This window comes from Hyperolius riggenbachi, chromosome 2 (genome assembly GCF_040937935.1).
Source record: "Hyperolius riggenbachi isolate aHypRig1 chromosome 2, aHypRig1.pri, whole genome shotgun sequence".
NCBI classification, from domain to species: Eukaryota; Metazoa; Chordata; class Amphibia; order Anura; family Hyperoliidae; genus Hyperolius; species Hyperolius riggenbachi.
This window is the reverse complement of record NC_090647.1, coordinates 342995029-343016400: the sequence shown is the minus strand read 5'-3', so window position 1 is coordinate 343016400 and position 21372 is coordinate 342995029. Positions and strand designations below refer to the sequence as shown.

At 43.7% G+C, this 21372-nt stretch overlaps 1 protein-coding gene across 1 annotated transcript in view; it reads right to left on the bottom strand.

Moving 5' to 3' along the window:
- TFEB (transcription factor EB) overlaps window positions 1-21372 on the bottom strand; it is a 109770-nt gene that overhangs the window by 47136 nt on the left and 41262 nt on the right. Inside the window, exon 2 of the mRNA XM_068269505.1 lies at window positions 6937-7166. Coding sequence (XP_068125606.1) covers window positions 6937-7166 — 230 coding nt within the window. The remainder of the gene's footprint in view (window positions 1-6936; window positions 7167-21372) is intronic.

Below are 21372 nucleotides of genomic sequence, written 5' to 3'. Positions count from 1 at the left end.
CCTGATGTGAATGATGCTTCGCACAAATGAGCTCTCAGAAGACCTACGATTAAGAATTGTTGACATGCATAAAGCTAGAAAGGGTTATAAAAGCACCCCTAAAAGCCTTGCAGTTTATCAGTCCACAGTAAGTCAAATTGTCTATAAATGGAGAAAGTTCAGCACTGCTGCCACTCTCCCTAGGAATGGCTGTCCTGTAAAGAGGACTGTAAGAGCACAGCACAGAAAGCTCAATGAGGTGAAGAAGAATTCTAGAGAGTGGCATATTCTAACATCCATGTTAGCGAATCTATAATATGTACAACACTAAACAAGAATGGAGTTCATGGGAGGATACCACAGAGGAAGCCACTGCTGTCCAAAAAACCCACTGCTGCACGTTTAAAGTTTGCAAAAGAGAATCTGGATGTTCCACAGCAGTACTGGCAAAATATTCTGTGGACAGATGAAATCAAAGTTAAAGGGACTCCGAGCAGTGCAGAAACTATGGAAAGATGCATATCATTTTAAAGCTCTCTTTCTCCTCCTTCCAATGATATATAAACCGCCGCCCTACGCTTTTTAGTTTTCGCTATTTTCTCGATTGAAATTGCCGCGACCGCGATTTCAATCGCGAAAATAGAGAAAACTAAAAGGCGTAGGGCGACAATTTAGGTGTCGCCAGAAAGAGGAGAAAGAGCTTTAAAATGATCTCCATCTTTCTATAGTTACTTGTATTACACAGGACGACACTTTCCCCAGTGTCAGCAGCTTCATTCAGCAGAATGGAGCTGCTGACTTTAGGAAAAAGTCGCCCTGTGTAATACAATGTAACTATGGGAAGATGGATATCATTTTAAAGCGCTCTTTCTCCTCTTTCTGGCGACACCTAAATCGTCGCCCTATGCCCTTTAGTTTTCTCTATTTTCGCGATTGAAAACGCGGTCGCGGCAATTTCAATCTCGAAAATAGCGAAAACTAAAAGGCGTAGGGTGGCGGTTTATATATCATTCGAAAGAGGAGAAAGAGAGCTTTAAAATGATATGCATCTTTCCATAGTATCTGCACTGCTCGGAGTCCCTTTAAGTTGTTTGGAAGAAACACACAACACTATGTGTGGAGTTGGTATGCCTCACAGCATACCAACATCAAAACCACATCCCAACTGTGAAGTATGGTGGTGGGTGTATCATGGTTTGGGGCTGGGTCAGGGCCTGGACAGATTACTATCATCAAAGGAAAAATGAATTCCAAGGTTTATCAAGACATTTTTCAGGAGAACTTTTAAAGAGGAACTGTTGTGAAAATCTTAACATTTTAAACACATACAAATAAGAAATATATTTCTCCCAGAGTAAAATGAGCCATAAATTACTTTTCTCCTATGTTGCTGTCACTTACAGTAAGTTAGTAGATATCTGACATTACCGACAGATTTTAGACTAGCCCATCTTCATATAGGGGGGTTCTCAGGGTTTTCTTTATTTTTAAAAGCACTTAGTGAATGGCAGTTGCTCCGTCCAACTGCCAAAATAGTGTGCAGCGAGCAGGGAGGCTGGCCAGCATCTTTGTATAAATCTTTTTCAGGGAATGTCTTTATAAAGAATAAAGGCCATGCTGAGAATCCCCTATGGAGAGATGGACTAGCCCAAAACCTGTCGGTAATGTCAGATTTCTACTACCTACTGTAAGTGACAGCAACATAGGAGAGATGAAATTTATGGCTCATTTTACTCTGGGAGAAATGTACTTGTTACTTGTATGTGTTTTAAATTTTAAGACTTTCGCGACACTTCCTCTTTAAAGGGAAGGTTCAGGGACGCTGTGAAAAAACAAAAATCCAAATCCACTTACCTGGGGCTTCCTCCAGCCCGTGGCAGGCAGGAGGTGCCCTCGTCGTGGCTCCGCAGGCTCCCGGTCTCCTCCGGTGGCGCGCCCGACCTGGCCAGGCCGGCTGCCAGGTCGGGCTCTTCTGCGCTCCAATGTGCGGCTCAGTACAGCCCGGAGGACGTCCGATGACGTCAGCGCGCACCAGTGAGCCGCACATTGGAGCGCAGAAGAGCCCGACCTGGCAGCCGGCCTGGCCAGGTCGGGCGCGCCACCGGAGGAGACCGGGAGCCTGCGGAGCCGCGACGAGGGCACCTCCTGCCTGCCGTGGGCTGGAGGACGCCCCAGGTAAGTGGATTTGGATTTTTATTTTTTTCACAGCGTCCCTGAACCTTCCCTTTAAGGTCCTCTGTCTACCAGCTAAAGTTCAGCAGAAGATGGGTGTTTCGACAAGACAATCAACAACAGAATGGCTTAAACAGAAGAAAATACACCTTCTGGAATGGCCCAGTCAGTCAGAGTCCTGACCTCAACCCTATTGAGATGCAATGGCATGACCTCAAGAAAGCAATTTACAACAGACATTCCAAGAATATTGCTGAACTACTAAAACAGTTCGGTAAAGAGGAATAGTCAAGAATTACTTCTGACCATAGTGCACGTCTGATCTGCAACTGCAGGAAACTTTTGGTTTAAGTTATTGCTGCCAAAGGAGGTTCAACAGGTTATTAAATCCGAGGGTTTACATACTTTTTCCACCTGCATTGGGAATGTTTACATGGTGTGTTCAATAAAAACATGGAAACATTTAATTATTTGTGTGGTATTAGTTTAAGCAGACTGTGAATGTCTGTTGTGACTTGGATGAAGAGCAGATCTCATTTTATGACCAATTTGTGCAGAAATCCATATAATTCCAAAAGGGTTCACATACTTTTTCTTGCTACTGTATATGAAGCAACATGTAATGTATATAAATAATTAAACACTGCAAATGTATGTATATGCAATATCACACACACTGGGAGCTAGCTGGTTCTCCTTAAAAATTGTATGAAAACAAGATGAATACCAGGTACAGGTAGTCCCCGATTAACAAACGAGATAGGGACTGTAGATTCGTTCTTAAAGGATACCCGAACTGACATTATTAGATAAACATGTGTATGTACAGTGCCTAGCACACATATACCTATGCTGTGTTCATTTTTTTCTTTCTCTGCCTGAAAGAGTTAAATATCAGTAATGTAAGTGGCTGACTCAGTCCTGACTCAGACAGGAAAGTGACTACAGTGTGACCGTCACTGATGAGAAATTCCCCTTTTTACCTGTTTCTTGCTCTCAGAAGCCATCTGCTAGGAAAGTGTTTTAAACTTGGAATTTCTTATCAGTAAGGGTCACACTGTAGTCACTTCCTGTCTGCCACTTGCATACCTGATATGTAACGCTTTTAGGCAGAGAAAGAAAAGAAAAAAAGGAACACAGCATAGCTATTTGTGTGCTAGGCACTGTACATACACAGGTCTATCATCATGTCACATGTCCGTTCGGGTATGCTTTAACCTGAATCTGTCCTTAAGTAGGAACATTGTGTCATCTCTATCCCCTGTACCTCCTCTGTGCCCCCATGTGCCTCCAGTGTCCCCCTCTGTGTCACCCCTTTGTACCTGTTTATACAAGTTTAAAAGCCATTTTTTCTTCAATTTTTTTTAAATCGAAACTACAAGTCCGATTTGAAAACTTTTTTTTTTTTAACTTGATCCCATGGAAACAGAATCCACGCCGTTCGTATGGGCAAGTCGTTCGTAAGTCGGGGACTACCTGTATTCCTGGTATTAACCTTGTTTGTATACATTTTTTTTTTTTAAGGGGAACCAGCCAGCTCCCAGTGTGTGTGATATTGCATATACATACATTTGCAGTGAATATATATATATATATATATATATATATATATATATATATATATATATATATATATATATATATATATATATATATATATATATATATATGAATAACCACACTACCATTCGCCCTATCTCTCAAGTCCGCTGTCTGGGTGTCACCCTGGACTCCGCACTCTCCTTCACTTCCCACATCCAAAACCTCACAAAGTCCTGCAACTTCCACCTTCGTAACATCTGTAAGATTCGCCCTTTCCTGACCTCTGCCACCACCAAACTCCTCATCCATGACCTCATAATTTCCCGCCTTGACTACTGCAATGTCCTGCTGTCTGGTCTACCTATGACCCGAACAGCCCCACTGCAGTCCATCATGAATGCGGCAGCCAGAATTATCCACTGCTCCCATCGCTCCACCACGGCAGATCCCCTCCTAGAATCCCTCCACTGGCTTCCTATCCTGTCCAGAATCAGATTCAAGATACTGTGTCTGACCTACAAATCTGTCCACAAAACCTGTCCAACCTACATTTCCGATCTTACTCAGAGGTACACACCTAGCCGCTCACTCCGCTCTTCCAATGAACTTCGCCTAACCGCCCCCCGCATCACCCAGTCCCATGCACGCCTCCAGGACTTCTCAAGAGCTGCTCCAACACTATGGAACTCCCTACCTCCACCCATTAGGGCAGCCCCCTCCTTCACCATCTTCAAGAAAGCCCTCAAAACTCACCTTTTCACTCTGGCCTACTACCCCTCACAAGTGCTCTAAACCTACAGCTGAACTCTGGTCCCCTACCATTCGTGTCCTTACCTCTCCCTCTAGATTGTAAGCCTTTGGGCAGGGTCCTCCTCCTTTTGTGTCCTACCTGATCTTGCACCTCCATTACTGTGAACCCATGCTATGCATCTGAGTGAACCTGACTTGCCTAATCTCCATGCTCCATCCAGTGACTGACTAAGCATCACCTGGTACTCATACTATGGTGTGTGATCTGGTTTTCTTGTATTCCTGTATTGTCATATAGCTGTATGTCACCCTAAATATTGTCTGTAACCTAAATTGATGTACAGCGCTGCGTAATATGTTGGTATATATATATATATATATATATATATATATATATATATATATATATATATATATATATATATATATATATATATATATATATATATATATATATATATATTTTTTTTTTTTTTTTTTTTTTTTTCTTGACTACAACAATAAAGACTACAGCCATAAGGGGGATTTTTTTAAAGATACAGTATGTCCAGTGCACCTTCTTTATATACATTATATTTTGTTTCTTTGTGAGAGGGGGGAAAGGGGGAATCCCACTCTCGGTTGGTTGCAGCAGGAAGAAATACAGGATCTTCTCAAAAAATTAGCATATTGTGATAAAGTTCATTATTTTCTGTAATGTACTGATAAATATTAGACGTTCATTTATTTTAGATTCAAATACACACAACTGAAGTATTCTTTATGGCTATAAAAAAGCTTTATGGAGATGAAGATTTCATTTTTCAGCACGACCTGGCACCTGCTCACAGTGCCAAAACCACTGGTAAATGGTTTACTGACCATGGTATTACTGTGCTCAATTGGCCTGCCAACTCTCCTGACCTGAACCCCATAGAGAATCTGTGGGATATTGTGAAGAGAAAGTTGAGAGACGCAAGATCCAGTGCTCTGGATGAGCTTAAGGTCGCTATCGAAGCATCCTGGGCCTCCATAACACCTGAGCAGTGCCACAGGCTGATTGCCTCCATGCCACGCCGCATTGAAGCAGTCATTTCTGCAAAAGGATTCCCGACCAAGTATTGAGTGCATAACTGAACATAATTATTTGAAGGTTGACTTTTTTTGTTTTAAAAATACTTTTCTTTTATTAGTCGGATGAAATATGCTAATTTTTTGAAATAGGAATTTTGGGTTTTCATGAGCTGTATGCCAAAATCATCAATATTAAAACAATAAAAGGCTTGAACTACTTCAGTTGTGTGTATTTGAAACTAAAATATATGAAAGTCTAATGTTTTTCAGTACATTACAGAAAATAATGAACTTTATCACAATATGCTAATTTTTTGAGAAGATCCTGTATATCGTATTGTTGTATATTTTACACTACATATTCTATATTTACATAGTTATAGCAGCGCCCTCCAGTTTCTTTAGATCTATCTTATGTATATGAAGCAACTACTATAACCTTGATACAAATGACATCCTAGGCTGAATTTTTCGTTCTGGCCACCTGCTTTTAGCATACCATAGCATGTCTACCCAACTGACCTCTCTCTTAAGTAATCGGTTCCCTCAATCACTTGCCACCCCCTTCATGACCTCCAAACTACACCATGTCCAGCTTCCCTAAAGTGTCGCAGTATGGGTGAATCACTGTGTAACGTACTGCTTGCTCTCCTACCATCCTGTTCTGAATCCTTCAGCAGGCAAAATGTTGCTTTTATGTTCATTGAAACAAAATTTGGTCTCGCTAAATGTCTGGCCTTGTTCAAACAAACATTTTTAGATGTGGAGGAAAATTGGTTTGTGACTTAATTTAGAAAAAGGGCTGAAAAAAAATGTCTTTGTCAACACGTGGCACATTTTTATGTTTTAATACCTAGCATGGATCTAGAGTGAATAATTGGTCCACAGTCAACCTATCTAGATTGTGTATTTAGTTCCTAATTAGGGAGCACTCCATTAGTGAATCACTGGGGTGACTTATTTGGTTATGGTCTGGCCTCTTTGGTAATAAAGTACAAAGGAGGGGAATGACCAGAAAGGTGAGAAGTGGCCAAAGTCCTCACAGAACAGTTGACCTGCCTTGATATGAGGGTCAGATACTGCAGTGAGTTTCTCACCAAGAGTTGTATGGTGGTGTCTCTATCCAACTTATTCAATTTTAAAATGTACTGCACACACTAAACTTGGACTAAATAAATGTCTGCTGTGCTATCAAACATTAACTAGGGCTAGTTAATTAGCCAGCTAATTAAATAATCAGTACCTACTGGGCTTGACCAGCGCAGTTTAAATTCAGGGAAAATACTCTTGGAAAGTAAGAATGGAAGCTCATCTTTAGTCAGGACTAATACACTTTAGCTGTTTGATGATGCTCTTAGCCCGTTAAATGACACTTTACACACAGTAGCAATCACACTCTTCAGATGTGCAGAGTTTGTCTTCCCCCCCAAAAAAAATTACCTGTAGGACCTCAACTGGAACAGGTGGTGGTGGCTGAAAGGAAGCAGGTGTGCTGATTGCAGGGGATGCACCTGAAGGCACGAGATGATGCTGCATGAAATGCTGCTGATGTTGCATTTGCATTCGTTCTCGCTGTTCCTCCTGCTGAGCCTGCTCCCTCATGAGCTGCATGCGTAGTCCAATGCGGGACGCCATGGTTGCAGCAGCACACACTGGGTAGTGGATGACCCCTGCAAGAGACATTAATTATGTGTTAAACATGAAAGAATCAAACTGAAATTCTCTTGGCCTCACAGAACGCTCACAAGTATGAAGGTTCCGCTCTTTCTAAGTCACCACATATAATACTTCCAGCTATTGAAGCATGTCCATCTACCACAGATCTTAGGTACGTAAGTGCTATAAATAAGACTTAAAGAGACTCTGAAGCGAATAAAAACTGCTATTTTTACCTGGTACTTCGCTTCAGGAGTCTCAGTAGAGGTAAATCGCTGCATGCCTGCGGCAAAACAAGGAGTTTATACCCCCCCAAATCCCGGGGCAAACATCCACGACTTTCAAAGCCGTGGAAGTCGTGGATTTTGCTGCCCGGGGAGGCAGAGCTTTGAGCTGTAGCTCTACCTCTACTGACGTCAATCGCTGTGCGGATCTCCGCTTCTCCCCGCCCCTCTCTGTGAAGGAAGACAGAGAGGGGCGGGGAGAGGCGAAGATCTGCGGCAATTGACTTCAGTAGAGGCAGGGCTACAGCAGAAAGCTCTGCCTCTTTCAGGAAGCGCTCCCTGGACTTTCCCCCGGAGATATGGGGGGGGGGGTCTAAAGCCCTCGTTTTGCTGCGGGGGGTGCAGCGGTTTACCTCTACTGAGACTCCTGAAGCAAACTACGAGGTAAAAATAGCTATTTTTATTCGCTTCAGTCTCTCTTTAAAAGAGGAGCTGTCAGCCATACTATCTAAAAAAAAACCGAAAAAAACAAAACAAAACATATGTAAGTAGATAAATACTTGCTCCACTTACATAACATATGTATTGCGCTGTCCACATTTTGATTTTAGTGATTTTTTTTCTATAGTGGAAAAAAAAAGAAAACCCTTCTTAGGATTCTCCATTTTAACTGTGTCTATCTTGAAGCCAATCCTGATGTAATTTCCGCCCTTACTCTCCTCTGCCTGCCCTCCTCCCAGTCTTCAGGCACTCCCACCCACCTCTGCAATAGAAAGTGAATTGTCTCAGCATGAGAAATATTGGCCAGAGAGGAACAGAGGTGTGGGATGGGAAAACAGGAGGGAAAGAGGCTTCAGACAATCAAGCTGCATTAGTTAACTCTAAGAGGAAAGTAAAGAAGCAAAAAAAAAAAAAAAAAAAAAAAAAGACAACCCAGCATGCCCTGCAACTTCCTTTGTGCAGCAATGTACCAGATATTCAGGTAAATTGGGGAATGTTAATTTACCAACAAGAAAAGAAATAGTGATTTTTAACTTTTGGATTGCCTGGATAGCATCCTTATTTACTTGTTTACCAAATAAAAATAAAGAATTGATTTTTGATTTTATGCCCAACAGTTACACTTTAAAAAGGAAAACTGAAGTGAGGCGCATGTGGAGGCAGACATACTTATTCCAATTTAAAAATTCCAGTTGCCTGGCAGTCCTGTTGATCACTTTGGCTGCAGTAGTGTCTGAAGATTGAGAGATTGTGATATGGGCAAGTCCAAGTTTGCTGTCAGTCAATGGCAGGCCCGTTTCTAAGGGCCGTGCAGCCGCCCTGAGCACTATTGGGAGGGGGGGGGGGGGCGATGTAATGGAGGGGGGAGCTGCAGCCGCGGGGAGGGCAGCCCGACCTCTCCCTCCCTTCCTCTCCCCGAGCCGCCCTCCGTGCTCCCCCCTCAGATGCAGAGTGAGCTCGCAGGGAAGCGCTGTAAATAGCTACTCACCTCCCTGGTTCCAATCACTGATCACTCACTAGCCGCTGGTCTCCTGCAGGAAGCAGCTTGTTTTTACGCATCTATGCAGAGCAGGAAACCGGCGGCAAGTGAGTGATCGGCGATTGGAACCAGGGAGGTGAGTTACTATTTACAGCGCTTCCCTGCTGCAATCACTCTAACCTATACTGGGGGGCAGCTACCTAATCTAACCTATACTGGGGGGCAGCCACCTAATCTAACCTATACTGGGGGGCAGCTACCTATCTAACCCATACCGGGGGGCAGCTACCTATCTAACCCATACTGGGGGCAGCCATCTAATCTTTTCTGGGGGGCAGCTACCCATCTAACCTATACTGGGGGGCACCTACCTAATCTAACCTATACTGGGGAGCAGCTACCTATCTAACCTATACTGGGGGCACCTACTTATCTAACCTGTATTGGGGGCACCTACCTACCTAGCTAGCTAGCTAGCCTATACTGGTGGCAACTATACTAGCTACCTATATTGGAGGCACCTACCTAACTAACCTATATTGGGGGTACCTACCTATCTAACCTATGCTGGGGGCAACTATTCTGGCTACCTATGTTAGAGGCACCCAACTAGCTAACCTGTACTAGGGGTACCTACTTATCCAACTTCCGCCTGACTATCTAACCTATACTGGGGGCAACTATACTGGCTACCTATACTGAAGGCACCTACCTGGCTAACCTATACTGGGGGCAACTATACTGGGGCACCTATGCCTGGCTACCTAAGCCAGCACCTATTCAGTAGGAGACCTTTGGCAAGTCTCCCTAACACTGCTACTGCCTAGAGAGCGCGCCCTAGTGGCTGCTGCTCTGGCGCTTTGAGTCCGCCAGGAGAAAAGCGCGATATAAATGTTATTTGTCTTGTCTACCTACCGTATTTTTCGCCGTATAAGACGCACTTTTTCTCTCCAAAAAATGGGGAGAAAAAGTCCCTGCGTCTTATACGGCAAAGGCAGGGAATCCCCGACTTCCTAACACCCGCCGATAGAAACCGCCGACCAGCCGCTACCTCGGGGATTCCCTGCCTGTGTGCCTGCTCTGTCCCCTGCTACTAGCATCTGTCCCTGTGTGATGGTAAATGTGTAAAGTGTAGCTGATGCATCCCCGCTATGTCCGCCGTGTCTCTGCTACGTTAGCCGTGTCCCTGGCATGCAAGCCGTGTCCCCGCTATGTCCGCCATGTCCCCGCCATGCAAGTCGTGTCCCCGCTATGCCCGCCGTGTCCCCGCTATGCCCGCCGTGTCCCCGCTATGCCCGCCGTGAAAGCAATCTCCCCGCTATGCCCGCCGTGTCCCCGCTATGTCCGCCATGCCCGCCGTGTCCCCGCTATGCCCGCCGTGTCCCCGCTATGTCCGCCGTGCAAGCAGTCTCCCCGCTATGTCTGCCGTGTTCCCCGCTAGTAGAATTTGTCCCTGTATAATGGCAGAGGTGTAAAGTGTAGTGCTGCTGCAGGCTCTTACCTCTCCAGCAGCGCCCGCGGGGATTGCTGACCTCTTCTCCTGCTGACTTCTCGCTCTAGTGACCGCGGCTTGTACTGACGTCAGTACAAGCCGCGGTCACTAGAGCGAGAAGTCAGCAGGAGAAGAGGTCAGCAATCCCCGCGGGCGCTGCTGGAGAGGTAAGAGCCTGCAGCAGCACTACACTTTACACCTCTGCCATTATACAGGGACAAATTCTACTAGCGGGGGACACGGCAGACATAGCGGGGAGACTGCTTGCACGGCGGACATAGCGGGGACACGGCGGGCATAGCGGGGACACGGCGGGCATGGCGGACATAGCGGGGACACGGCGGGCATAGCGGGGACACGGCGGGCATAGCGGGGACACGGCTTGCATGGCGGACATAGCGGGGACACGGCTGACATAGCGAGGGACGCAGCTGACAACAGGAGGGGGGACAGCGGGGATGCAGCAACGCTACGCTATATAAACTTACTATCATGCAGGGACAAATGCTAGTAGTGGGGGACATAGCAGGGACATAGTGGAGATACAGCAGGACTACACTGTATTTATTCAGACATCGAGCACGGACACGTGCAAGTAGCGGGGACATGGGGGAGAAGAGCAGGGACATGGCCGAGACCGTAGGGACATGGGGAAGAAACAGACACATGGGACATAGCAGGAACACCTGGGGACATCTGGGAGGACAGAAGGGGACATAGGAGGATACCAACTGGGTGAGAACATCTTCAAGACGCTCCTGGAACATGGACGCACCAGGTTTAGTATTTATATATTTTTCCCTGGTTTTTGCCCTCTAAACCTAGGTGCGTCTTATATTCCGGAGCGTCTTATACGGCGAAAAATACGGTATACTGGGGGGACCTATAGTTGGCTACCTATACTGGGGTACCTATTCCTGGCTAGCTATACTGGGGGGACCTATACTGAGTGCAATTAGACCTGGCTAACCTATACTGCGGGCCCCTATACCTGGGGGGGGGGCACAATTTTTACACCCTTGCCCTGGGTGCAGTTTAGCCTAGAAACTGCCCTGGTCAATGGATTAGTCAAGTTGTGGAAAATGAGTAACATGCTACTACTCTGTGCAGCCAATTACTCCTGCAGGCTGCAGGAACATGGGGATTTTCTAGGCTATCCATACTGGGCTTCAGAGTTCTAGATCACTGCTCCATCAATTCAATTCTTATAATTTTAAAGGCAGCTCCAAATACTGGATTGTCAAAAGTGACAGTAATTGAATATGTATAAGAGGCTCATGACTGGATGCACCGTGCAGTGGCATCGCACTTAATTCCGTAACATCTAAGAGGGTGCACAACCAGGGCTGTGGAGTCGGAGTCGGAGTCGTGGAGTCGGGCAATTTTGGGTGCCTGGAGTCGGAGTCGGGAAAAAATGCACCGACTCCGACTCCTAATGAATTTGTAACTGTAATTAAAATAGAAAATATGATAAAATGTTCTATTTCTCAGATAATAGTCATTAAAAATAATGTATATATACAGTAATAGCTGTGCTTATGCCAGGTGATAATCCGACTCAATGTGACTACTCCAAATTAAAAATAAGGTCCAAATATTTTCCTAATATGAGTAGCTGTACCAGCATTAATGTGTTCATCAAAATAGTGATGGAGGATATCATCAAAAAAACAAAGAATAGTATGACCATCTCTAATATGAGTACCTCAGAAAGTCTGGCCTTAGATGAAATTAAAAGGATGAACCACCTGACCATAAAACCTTCTGACAAAGGTGGCAATATTGTTGTGATGGAAAATGACCACTATGAGAGGATTTGTATGAAATTGCTCCGGAATAAAGATAACTACAAAAAAGTGAACGGTGAGCTATTGGTTCACTTTAAATGTGAATTGGATGATATCCTCTGTAAGGCCAAAATGGATGGACTCATTGAGGAAAAAATATTTAATTTTCTGACAGTAGAATATCCGAGTACGCCCACCTTCTATTGCACACCCAAAGTGCACAAATCTTTGAGTGACCCACCAGGCCGCCCCATTGTGGCAGGCCATGGATCCCTGACAGAGAACGTCAGTAAATTTATAGATGTTCATTTAATGCCTCACGTAATAACTCTACCATCTTATGTGAGAGACAGTTCCCACCTACTCACTATATTAGATGAAATTCATGTCCCGGAGCAGAGTATGCTCGTGTCACTTGATGTGGAGGCATTATATAGTAGCATCCCACATAATAAGGGGATTCAGGTTGTACAAAGATTCCTTGACAAAATGGGGAATGAATTTAAAGAACTTAATGCCTTCATTGTGGAGTTACTTCATTTTCTATTAACTCATAATGTGTTTGTGTTTGGAGGGTCCCATTACCTCCAGGTGCAGGGAGCAGCGATGGGGACCACGTGTGCCCCGTCGTATGCTAACCTGTACCTGGGGGGATGGGAAGAACAGATATTTTCAGAGGAGGGGTATGATTATATACACCTTATTACCACATGGCACAGATTCATAGATGACGTGTTCTTTGTATGGGAGGGTACTAAACAAGAACTACAGGATTTTGTCGCATGGCTTAACATCAATGAATGGAATTTGAAGTTTACTTATTCATATAGCTATACAGAACTCGAATTCCTGGATCTAAAAATTATGAAAGACAGTAAAGGTACCCTATCCACCACGTTATATCGGAAACCTACGGCCACAAATTCTATTCTTAGAGCCGATAGTGCACACCCTGAGAATACCATTAATAGCATTCCGTATTCACAATATCTCAGAATAAGAAGGAATTGTACAGACATTAACCATTTTTACAGTGAAGCGAAACAATTACAAAAGAGACTCCTGCAGAGAGGGTATTCAAAAAAATGCCTAAAACGTGCCTATAATAGGGCTCTGGGACAAGAAAGAAAAAAACTACTACATGGAAAAAGGGCGGATAGAAAAAATACACAAAACAGTAATGAGTATGCCCTATCAATGATTACAACATACTGTGGGGAACATCAGATTATCAAACAAACACTTAACAAGTATTGGTCGGTTTTAAAACAGGATAAAATATTGGGGAAGGCGGTGCCCAAATATCCACGCATAGTGTTTAAAAGATCCCGCACAATAGGGGCCCAGATCATGAATAGTCATTATACAGGAAAAGCACGTGGGGAACCATGCAAAACGAGGGGTACATATGGATGTGGGGGCTGCCCGTATTGTCAGTATGTACATAGAGGACAAAATTTGGAAGTGAAAGCTAGGGATAGAATTATTAAACTTAGACACTATGCCAACTGTAGTACTCCAGCTGTAATTTATATAGCGGTCTGTAGATGCAACGCCTTTTATGTTGGAAAAACCAAGAGAGAACTAAAGGATAGAATATATGAACATATGTACGATACAGGCAAAAAAGGTGAAAAATCTGCTATAGCTAAGCACCTCATTGAAGCCCATGGAGGGAATAGAAGGTACATGAAATTTGCAGTACTAGATAGGATCCACCCTAATCTTAGAGGGGGAGATATAGATAGGAAACTATACCAGATGGAGGCAAGATGGATTTGGGAACTTAAAGCAGAAGAGAAACCGGGGCTCAATGATCATATTAGCTATAAGATGTTTTTATAGGGTTATGTATATTTGTAATGTACAGGACATGTATATCGCGGGGTTAGGGCTTCCCCTCTAATTTCTATGGTTTTTGGGGGGGTTGTATTGCCATCCTATTTAATCTTGAGCCTTGGGGGGCTTGGGCTTCATAGATGGCCACCACTTTTGGCTATTTTTATTTTAGTTTATATCCTTTTAGTTCATGACCTTTCCCTTGGTGCGGGTCAGGAGGAAGAGCGGGGTCTGTACCTGGGCACTGGATGTGGATCTTATCTCTTCTCTCTTTTTAGGCTTTATAGGCATGTATTTGATGTGTGATGGGAGAGGACTTTCTAATTTATCACCTACTGTCTTTCTGTATTTGGCCTGTAGATGGTGCCATATGGCAGTATCCGTCTATTCAGCTTCACGTGGGGATTTATAACATGTATTACTTTACTATGGGTGTCATTTCTCAACCTCTCCAGTAGGGGATGTATGGATGCCCCTATCCACTGATCCCATAGAGGTTTGCCTAACGCATGCGCGGATACATGGCCTATGTGCGCGTGTGCGGGGACGCCTGCATTCTATTGGCGTCTATGACGCTTGGCGTTACTATGCTGCAGCCCTCGTGATCCGGATGTTGGAGTCTGGAGAGCGCGGGGATTCTGCACTTCCGCACACTCCACGGACCCATGTAGCGTGCGTTCCACTGCGGCGTGCTGGCACCCACGTTTCCACCTCTCCCTCCACGTGTCACTGCTTGGGCCTTTCCTATTGGTGGATGGAGGGTTTATTTTGATCCTATGCGCTTTCTGACACTACACTTCCGCATTGGGACGGACGGTGGCTATCTTTGGACTTTGGTCCATGTGTTGTGATCTTCATATCTCTACAGGTAACTACTTGTGCTTGGCTGTATGATTTATATACACGGGTGTCTCTTCTAGGGGCCTCACTCCGCATATTGGACATTTGGTCTATCTCTGTCTATGTACATGTATTGCAGTTTTTCTGCTTTTATCTATATGGACATATGCATGGCCTTATAGTCCAGCTGGCCCAGGTATACACCTGGAGTCATTCACTGCATGTACCTATATATATGATGATACTTTCACCCTTTCTCTCACTTTCTCAGGTGCTTATAGCCTTTTCACTTTTTCATAACCCATGTATATATGAGATGTTACACACCTATCCCTGGGACTTCTCAGGATGTATAGTGTGGACTGCAGCAATTTTGTGAGCTGTGTTGATACACATGAGGATTATATATATATGTGTGCACTAATGTATATATATCATAGGCACGTGGACATTAGGTGTGTGATACACATATGGGGTTATCTGTACTTTATACTGTGCACGATATCTACTGGTGTGGAGACTATTGGATGTACACATGGTGTTCACTTTAGGCAGTTTCACTGGCGTCCTCCTCCATACGAGCATTGATGGAAATTGTAATTTTTTCAGATTGTGGCCTGGGTTCACTTTTTGGACTCTAGTGGTAAGATTGTTTTACTTATTGACTTTCTACCTGTATCCCGCGATATACATACGCCTAGAATGGTATGTAATATAAAATTCCTTATTATATGTGTTTTTTGACAGATATACATGTATACTGTATGCCTCTGAGGAAGCGATCTTTGATCGTGAAACACGTGTCAGGCAGTCGGTGTGGTTGTTACTGAGAATTCTGGAAATTATGTCTACCTGTGTATCCGTTATTATGAAGACCTTTTGATATGAAGAAATAAAAGACGAATATCGGTTCATTTAAAGCCCCATTTTGTCATGTTTGCAATTTGGATGTTTAACTAGGGGTGGAACTACACTGTTTGAATTTTATCTGTAACGTGTTATACAATAGCTGTGCTTAGTCCACAAAAATAAAATAAACCAATCAAAATTAGTTACTTGTGCTGCTTCAATAAAGCAGTCCCCGTATTTTTAAGGTCAGATATACATATCTGATTGTGACTGTATATATGATGCGTACACAGGAATCTCTTATATATACTAAATAACATCTATGCTGTAAGAATAAAGCCTGATGTGTAGCTGTGTCACTAATAGAGATGGTCAATGAGATGGAAATAATTCTGCACTGATGCTGATTTATGCAAATGTATGCACTCCCTTTGCTGATGAAATCAAATAATTTGATAGGTTATTAAAATTTGGTTTGGTGACTACAAATTAAAGGGTACCTGAGACGGATGAAAAGTAAAGTTTTATACATACCTGGGGCTTCCTCCAGCCCCCTTCAGGCTAATCAGTCCCTCACTGTCCTCCACCACCCGGATCTTCTGCTATGAGTCCTGGTAATTCAGCCAGTCAGCGCAGTCCGGTCGCATGCCACTCCCACAGCCAGGAACATTCTGCACCTGCGCAATAGTGCTGCACAGGTGTAGTATGCTCCTAGCGGTGGAGTGTGTTCATGCGCACTACGCCAGACTGGCTCAAGTACCTGGACTCATAGCAGAAGATCCAGGTGGTGGAGGAGGACAACGAGGGACTGATTATCCTGAAGGCGGCTGGAGGAAGCCCTAGGTATGTATAAAACTTTAATTTCATCTGTCTCAGGTTTACTTTGTTACACAGTAGTACTATACTCTACATATGCACTCCTCACAGAGCTGCAGGGAATCCACTGAGAATGCTGTGCACATTGAACACAGAGGTGTTGTCTGTTTACAATCTCCTCATTCCCCTGCAGAGTACCTGCACATCATTCTTACATGTACCCACACTTACATTGCCTAGGGCCTGATAGATGTTCTTTGTTCCGGTTTGTACCTTTTACAAGTACTATTACTAAGGACTAGTTTTTTAAAGGGAATAAATATAGTAGTCTACATATCCTTCTCACTTCAGTTGTCTTGTAAAATTCCTAAGCGTTGGCAGTTATGAGACGAATTTCATGTTACATACTTTTAATCAACAAAATTGTAATATGCAAATTAGAGGAGTCGGAGTCGGAGGAATCCTAAACTGAGGAGTCGGAGTCGGTGGATTTTTGGACCGACTCCACAGCCCTGTGCACAACCCAAAGATTTGCAACTGACCTCCATCTGACAAATAATGACCCCAAGCGCCTGTGTGGATTACCACATTTGGATGCATAGGCAACATCTAAATGGTCATCAATTCCCAGCTGGATTAGCCTTTATCACAAGTTGCAATGACCAATCAAGCTTTAAGAAAAAAAAATTCTATTATATGTAAAGAAAAGTAATGGCACATTAAAATAAAGGAATGTCACATTAACTACTTCGGCCTCCTGGACGAACTAGCTACGCCCAGGAGGCCATGTGCGCATCCGCGCGCTCCCGCGTCCATTAGCCAGGCAATTAGTGAATCGGGCTATGGTGCCCAATCACGGATTCCTCTCCCCCGCAGAAAAAAAGAGACAGCTTCTCTCGGAAGCTTCGGTTTTTCTGGCTGTTGCGTCCCCCATGCGTCTCTCTAAGCGTATGTTACGCTTAGAGTGACGTCATGTAAACAAACTCATGGCCGCCATCGTGGCCAAAAAAGTAAAATTACAACTAAAAGTAAAAAAAATAAAAATAAAACACATTTACATTATAAAACTACTATTTGCATCCCACCCTCCCAAAAATACCCAAATAAAATGTTTAATATAAAAAAAAACAAAAAAACAAAAAACAAACAAAAAAAAACACATTACAATAAAAAAAAAAAATGTAAATATTTACCTAAGGGTCTAAACTTTTTAAATATCAATGTAAAGATGAAATATTTCTATATTTTTTTATTTTAAACTTGCAAATAGTGATCGATGCAAAACGGAAAAAATGCACCTATATTTCCAAATAAAATATTGTCGCCATAGATTGTGATAGAGACATAATTTTAACGGTGTAATAACCGGGACATCTGGGCAAATACAATACAATATGTGAGTTTTAATTATGGAGGCATGTATTTTAAAACTATAATGGCTGAAAACTGAGAAAATGATTTTTTTTTCCCGTTTTTTTCTTATTCTTCCTGTTAAAATGCATTTACAGTAAAGTGGCTCTTAGCAAAATTTACCACTCAAAGAAAGCCTAATTGGTGGCAGAAAAAAACAAAATATAGATCAGTTCATTATGATAAGTAGTGATAAAGTTATAGGCTAATGAATGGGAGGTGAACATTGCTCGGATGCATAAAGTGAAAACGACTTAAAGAGGTACTCCACTGAAAATAATGTAGTAAAAAAAGTGCTTCATTTTTTACCATAATTATGTATAAATGATTTAGTCAGTGTTTGCTCATTGTAAAATCCTTCCTCTCCCCGATTTACATTCTGACATTTATTACATGGTGACATTTTTACTGTGGGCAGGTTATGTAGCTGCTCCTAGCTGTTTTGGCTGTTAGAGACAGCTGTAAACCGCTAATTCCTGTCTGTGAACATTGTTACATTGTGGCAGTTTGCCCAGAGTACCGCGGTACTCAGAGCTTCTTGTGGGAGGGATTTCAGCACAAAATCAGTCATACAGCGCCCCCTGATGGTCTGTTTGTGAAAAGCATTATATTTCTCATGTAAAATGGGGTATCAGCTACTAATTGGGATAAAGTTCAATTCTAGGTTGGAGTTTCTCTTTAAGGCTGAAGTGGTTAAAAAATAATTTTAACTTGTGTGCTTTAACCACTTGAGGACCGCCCCCAGCCAATGGTCGGCGGCAAAGACTGGGCCTAAACTACCGCAATATGCCCATCGGCGGGGGCGGCGGCGGGCGTGGTTATGCGGCGATCGCATCATTTGTGCCGCGATCAGCCGCCGGTGACAGGCTCCGCCCCCTCGCGCTGTAACCCGCCGGCCGTTCAGAAGCGCCCGCGGGTTACTAGCTGCCCGATCGCCGGTAACTAAATGTATAATAGGCTTTGTAATGTATACAAAGCCTATTATACAGGCTGCCTCCTGCCCTGGTGGTCCCAGTGTCCGAAGGACCACAGGGCAGGCTGCAGCCACCCTAGTCTGCACCCAAGCACACTGATCTCACTGATCTCCCGCCCCTTCCCTCTGATCGCCCACAGCACCCCTCTGAACCCCCCCAGCCCACTATTTGCACACAATCACCCCCCTAATCACCCATCAATCACTCCCTGTCACTATCTGTCAACGCTAATTTCTTTTTTATGCCCTAAACTGCCCCCTGCTCCCTCCTGATCACCCCCCACCCCTCAGATTCTCCCCAGACCCCCCCCCCCTGTGTACTGTATGCCTCTATCCCCCCTGTAATAACCCACTGATCACCTGTCAATCACCCATCACCCCCTGTCACTGCCACCCATCAATCAGCCCCTAACCTGCCCCTTGCGGGCAATCTGATTACCCACACCATCAGATCGCCCGCAGATCCGACATCAGATCACCTCCCAAGTGCATTATTTACATCTGTTCTCTCCTCTAAACCACCACTAATTACCCATCAATCACCACCTGTCACTGCTACCAATCAGATCAGACCCCTATCCATGTAGGGGCACCCATTCACCCATCCACACCCTCAAAACGACCTCAGACCCCCCCCCCCCCCGTGTACTGTATACATCTATTCTCCCCTGTAATCACCTGTCTATCACCTGTCATTCACCCGTCAATCACCACCTTTCACTGCCACTTATCAGATCAGACCCTAACCTGCCTCTTACGGGCATCTGATCACCCTCCTAAACCATCAGATTGCCCTAGACCCACCCTCAGATCACCTCCAAAGTGCATGGTTTACATCTGTTCTGACATCTAATCACCACTGATCACCCATCAATCACCCCCCGTCACTGCTACCCATCAGATTAGACCCCTATCTGCCCCTAGGGCACCCAATCACCCGCCCACACCCTCAGAATGTCCTCAGACCCCAGCCCTGATCACCTCGCCAGTGCATTGCTTGCATCTATTCCTCCCTCTAATCACACCTTGAGACACCCATCAATCACCTGAACAGTCATTTTGAGACATTTGGTTTCCAGACTACTCACGGTTTGGGGCCCGTAAAAATGCCAGGGCAGTATAGGAACCCCACAAGTGACCCCATTTTAGAAAAAAGACACCCCAAGGTATTCTGTTAGGTGTATGACGAGTTTTTTTATTTTTTGTCAAAAGTTAGCGGAAATTGATTTTTATTGTTTTTTCACAAAGTGCCATTTTTCACTAACTTGTGACAAAAAATAAAATCTTCTATGAACTCACCATACTCCTAACGGAATACCTTGGGGTGTCTTCTTTCTAAAATGGGGTCACTTGTGGGGTTCCTATACTGCCCTGGCATTTTATGGGCCCTAAACCATGAGGAGTAGTCTAGAAAACAAATGCCTCAAAATGACCTGTGAATAGGACGTTGGGCCCCTTAGCGCACCTAGGCTGCAAAAAAGTGTCACACATGTGGTACGCCGTACTCAGGAGAACTAGTATAATGTGTTTTGGGGTGTATTTTTATACATACCCATGCTGGGTGGGAAAAAGCTCTCTGTAAATGGACAATTGTGTGTAAAAAAAAAAAAAAAAAAAAAATTGTAAATACAATACGTGAGTTTTAATTATGGAGGCATGTATTATTTTAAAACTATAACGGCTGAAAACTGAGAAATAATGAATTTTTCCATTTTTTTTCTCATTCTTCCTATTAAAATGCATTTATAGTAAAGTGGCTCTTAGCAAAATGTACTCCCCAAAGAAAGCCTAATTGGTGGCGGAAAAAACAAGATATAGATCAGTGCATTGTGATAAGTAGTGATAAAGTTATAGGCTAATGAATGGGAGGTGAACATTTCTCACGTGAAGACGACGGAACGCGAATGGGTTAAAGAAAACCTGAACCGAAAATTAAAAGTCAAAATAAGCATACACAGGTCATACTTACCTCCCATGTAGTCTACTCCTCAATCTCTTTTTTCTCTCCTCCGTCCTATTTGTCCACTGTGATCAATGGAATTCTCCGTCCTCCGTTTTGAAAATGGCCATTACCCCATAACAGCTTTCTGGTCAGCACACTGTTACACTGTAACATCGCCCACTTGAGCCATAGGGAAGCATTGACACATCAGTTCTCCTCTCAGCTGTAACTGACAGTAACTGATCTATAACTGACAGCAACTGATATATTTCAGATCTGACAAAATGTTGTCAGAAGAAAATGTGAGCTTCTGAGAGGAACTGATGGCAAGGTAACCATGTAATGTTCATTTGAAGTTACCTCATGTGTATATTTTAAATAATTTTACTCAGTACAGGTTCTCTTTAAGGGGCGAAAAGACTGTGGTCCTCAAGTGGTTAAAGTAAGAAACCTACGTCCAAAATTACATTGCAGGTTAGCTATTCAGTAAGATCATTAAATTGGTTAGGGTTCTGATAAAATAGTATACAGTGCCTTGCAGTTGTTATGCACATACAAATTGCTTCTC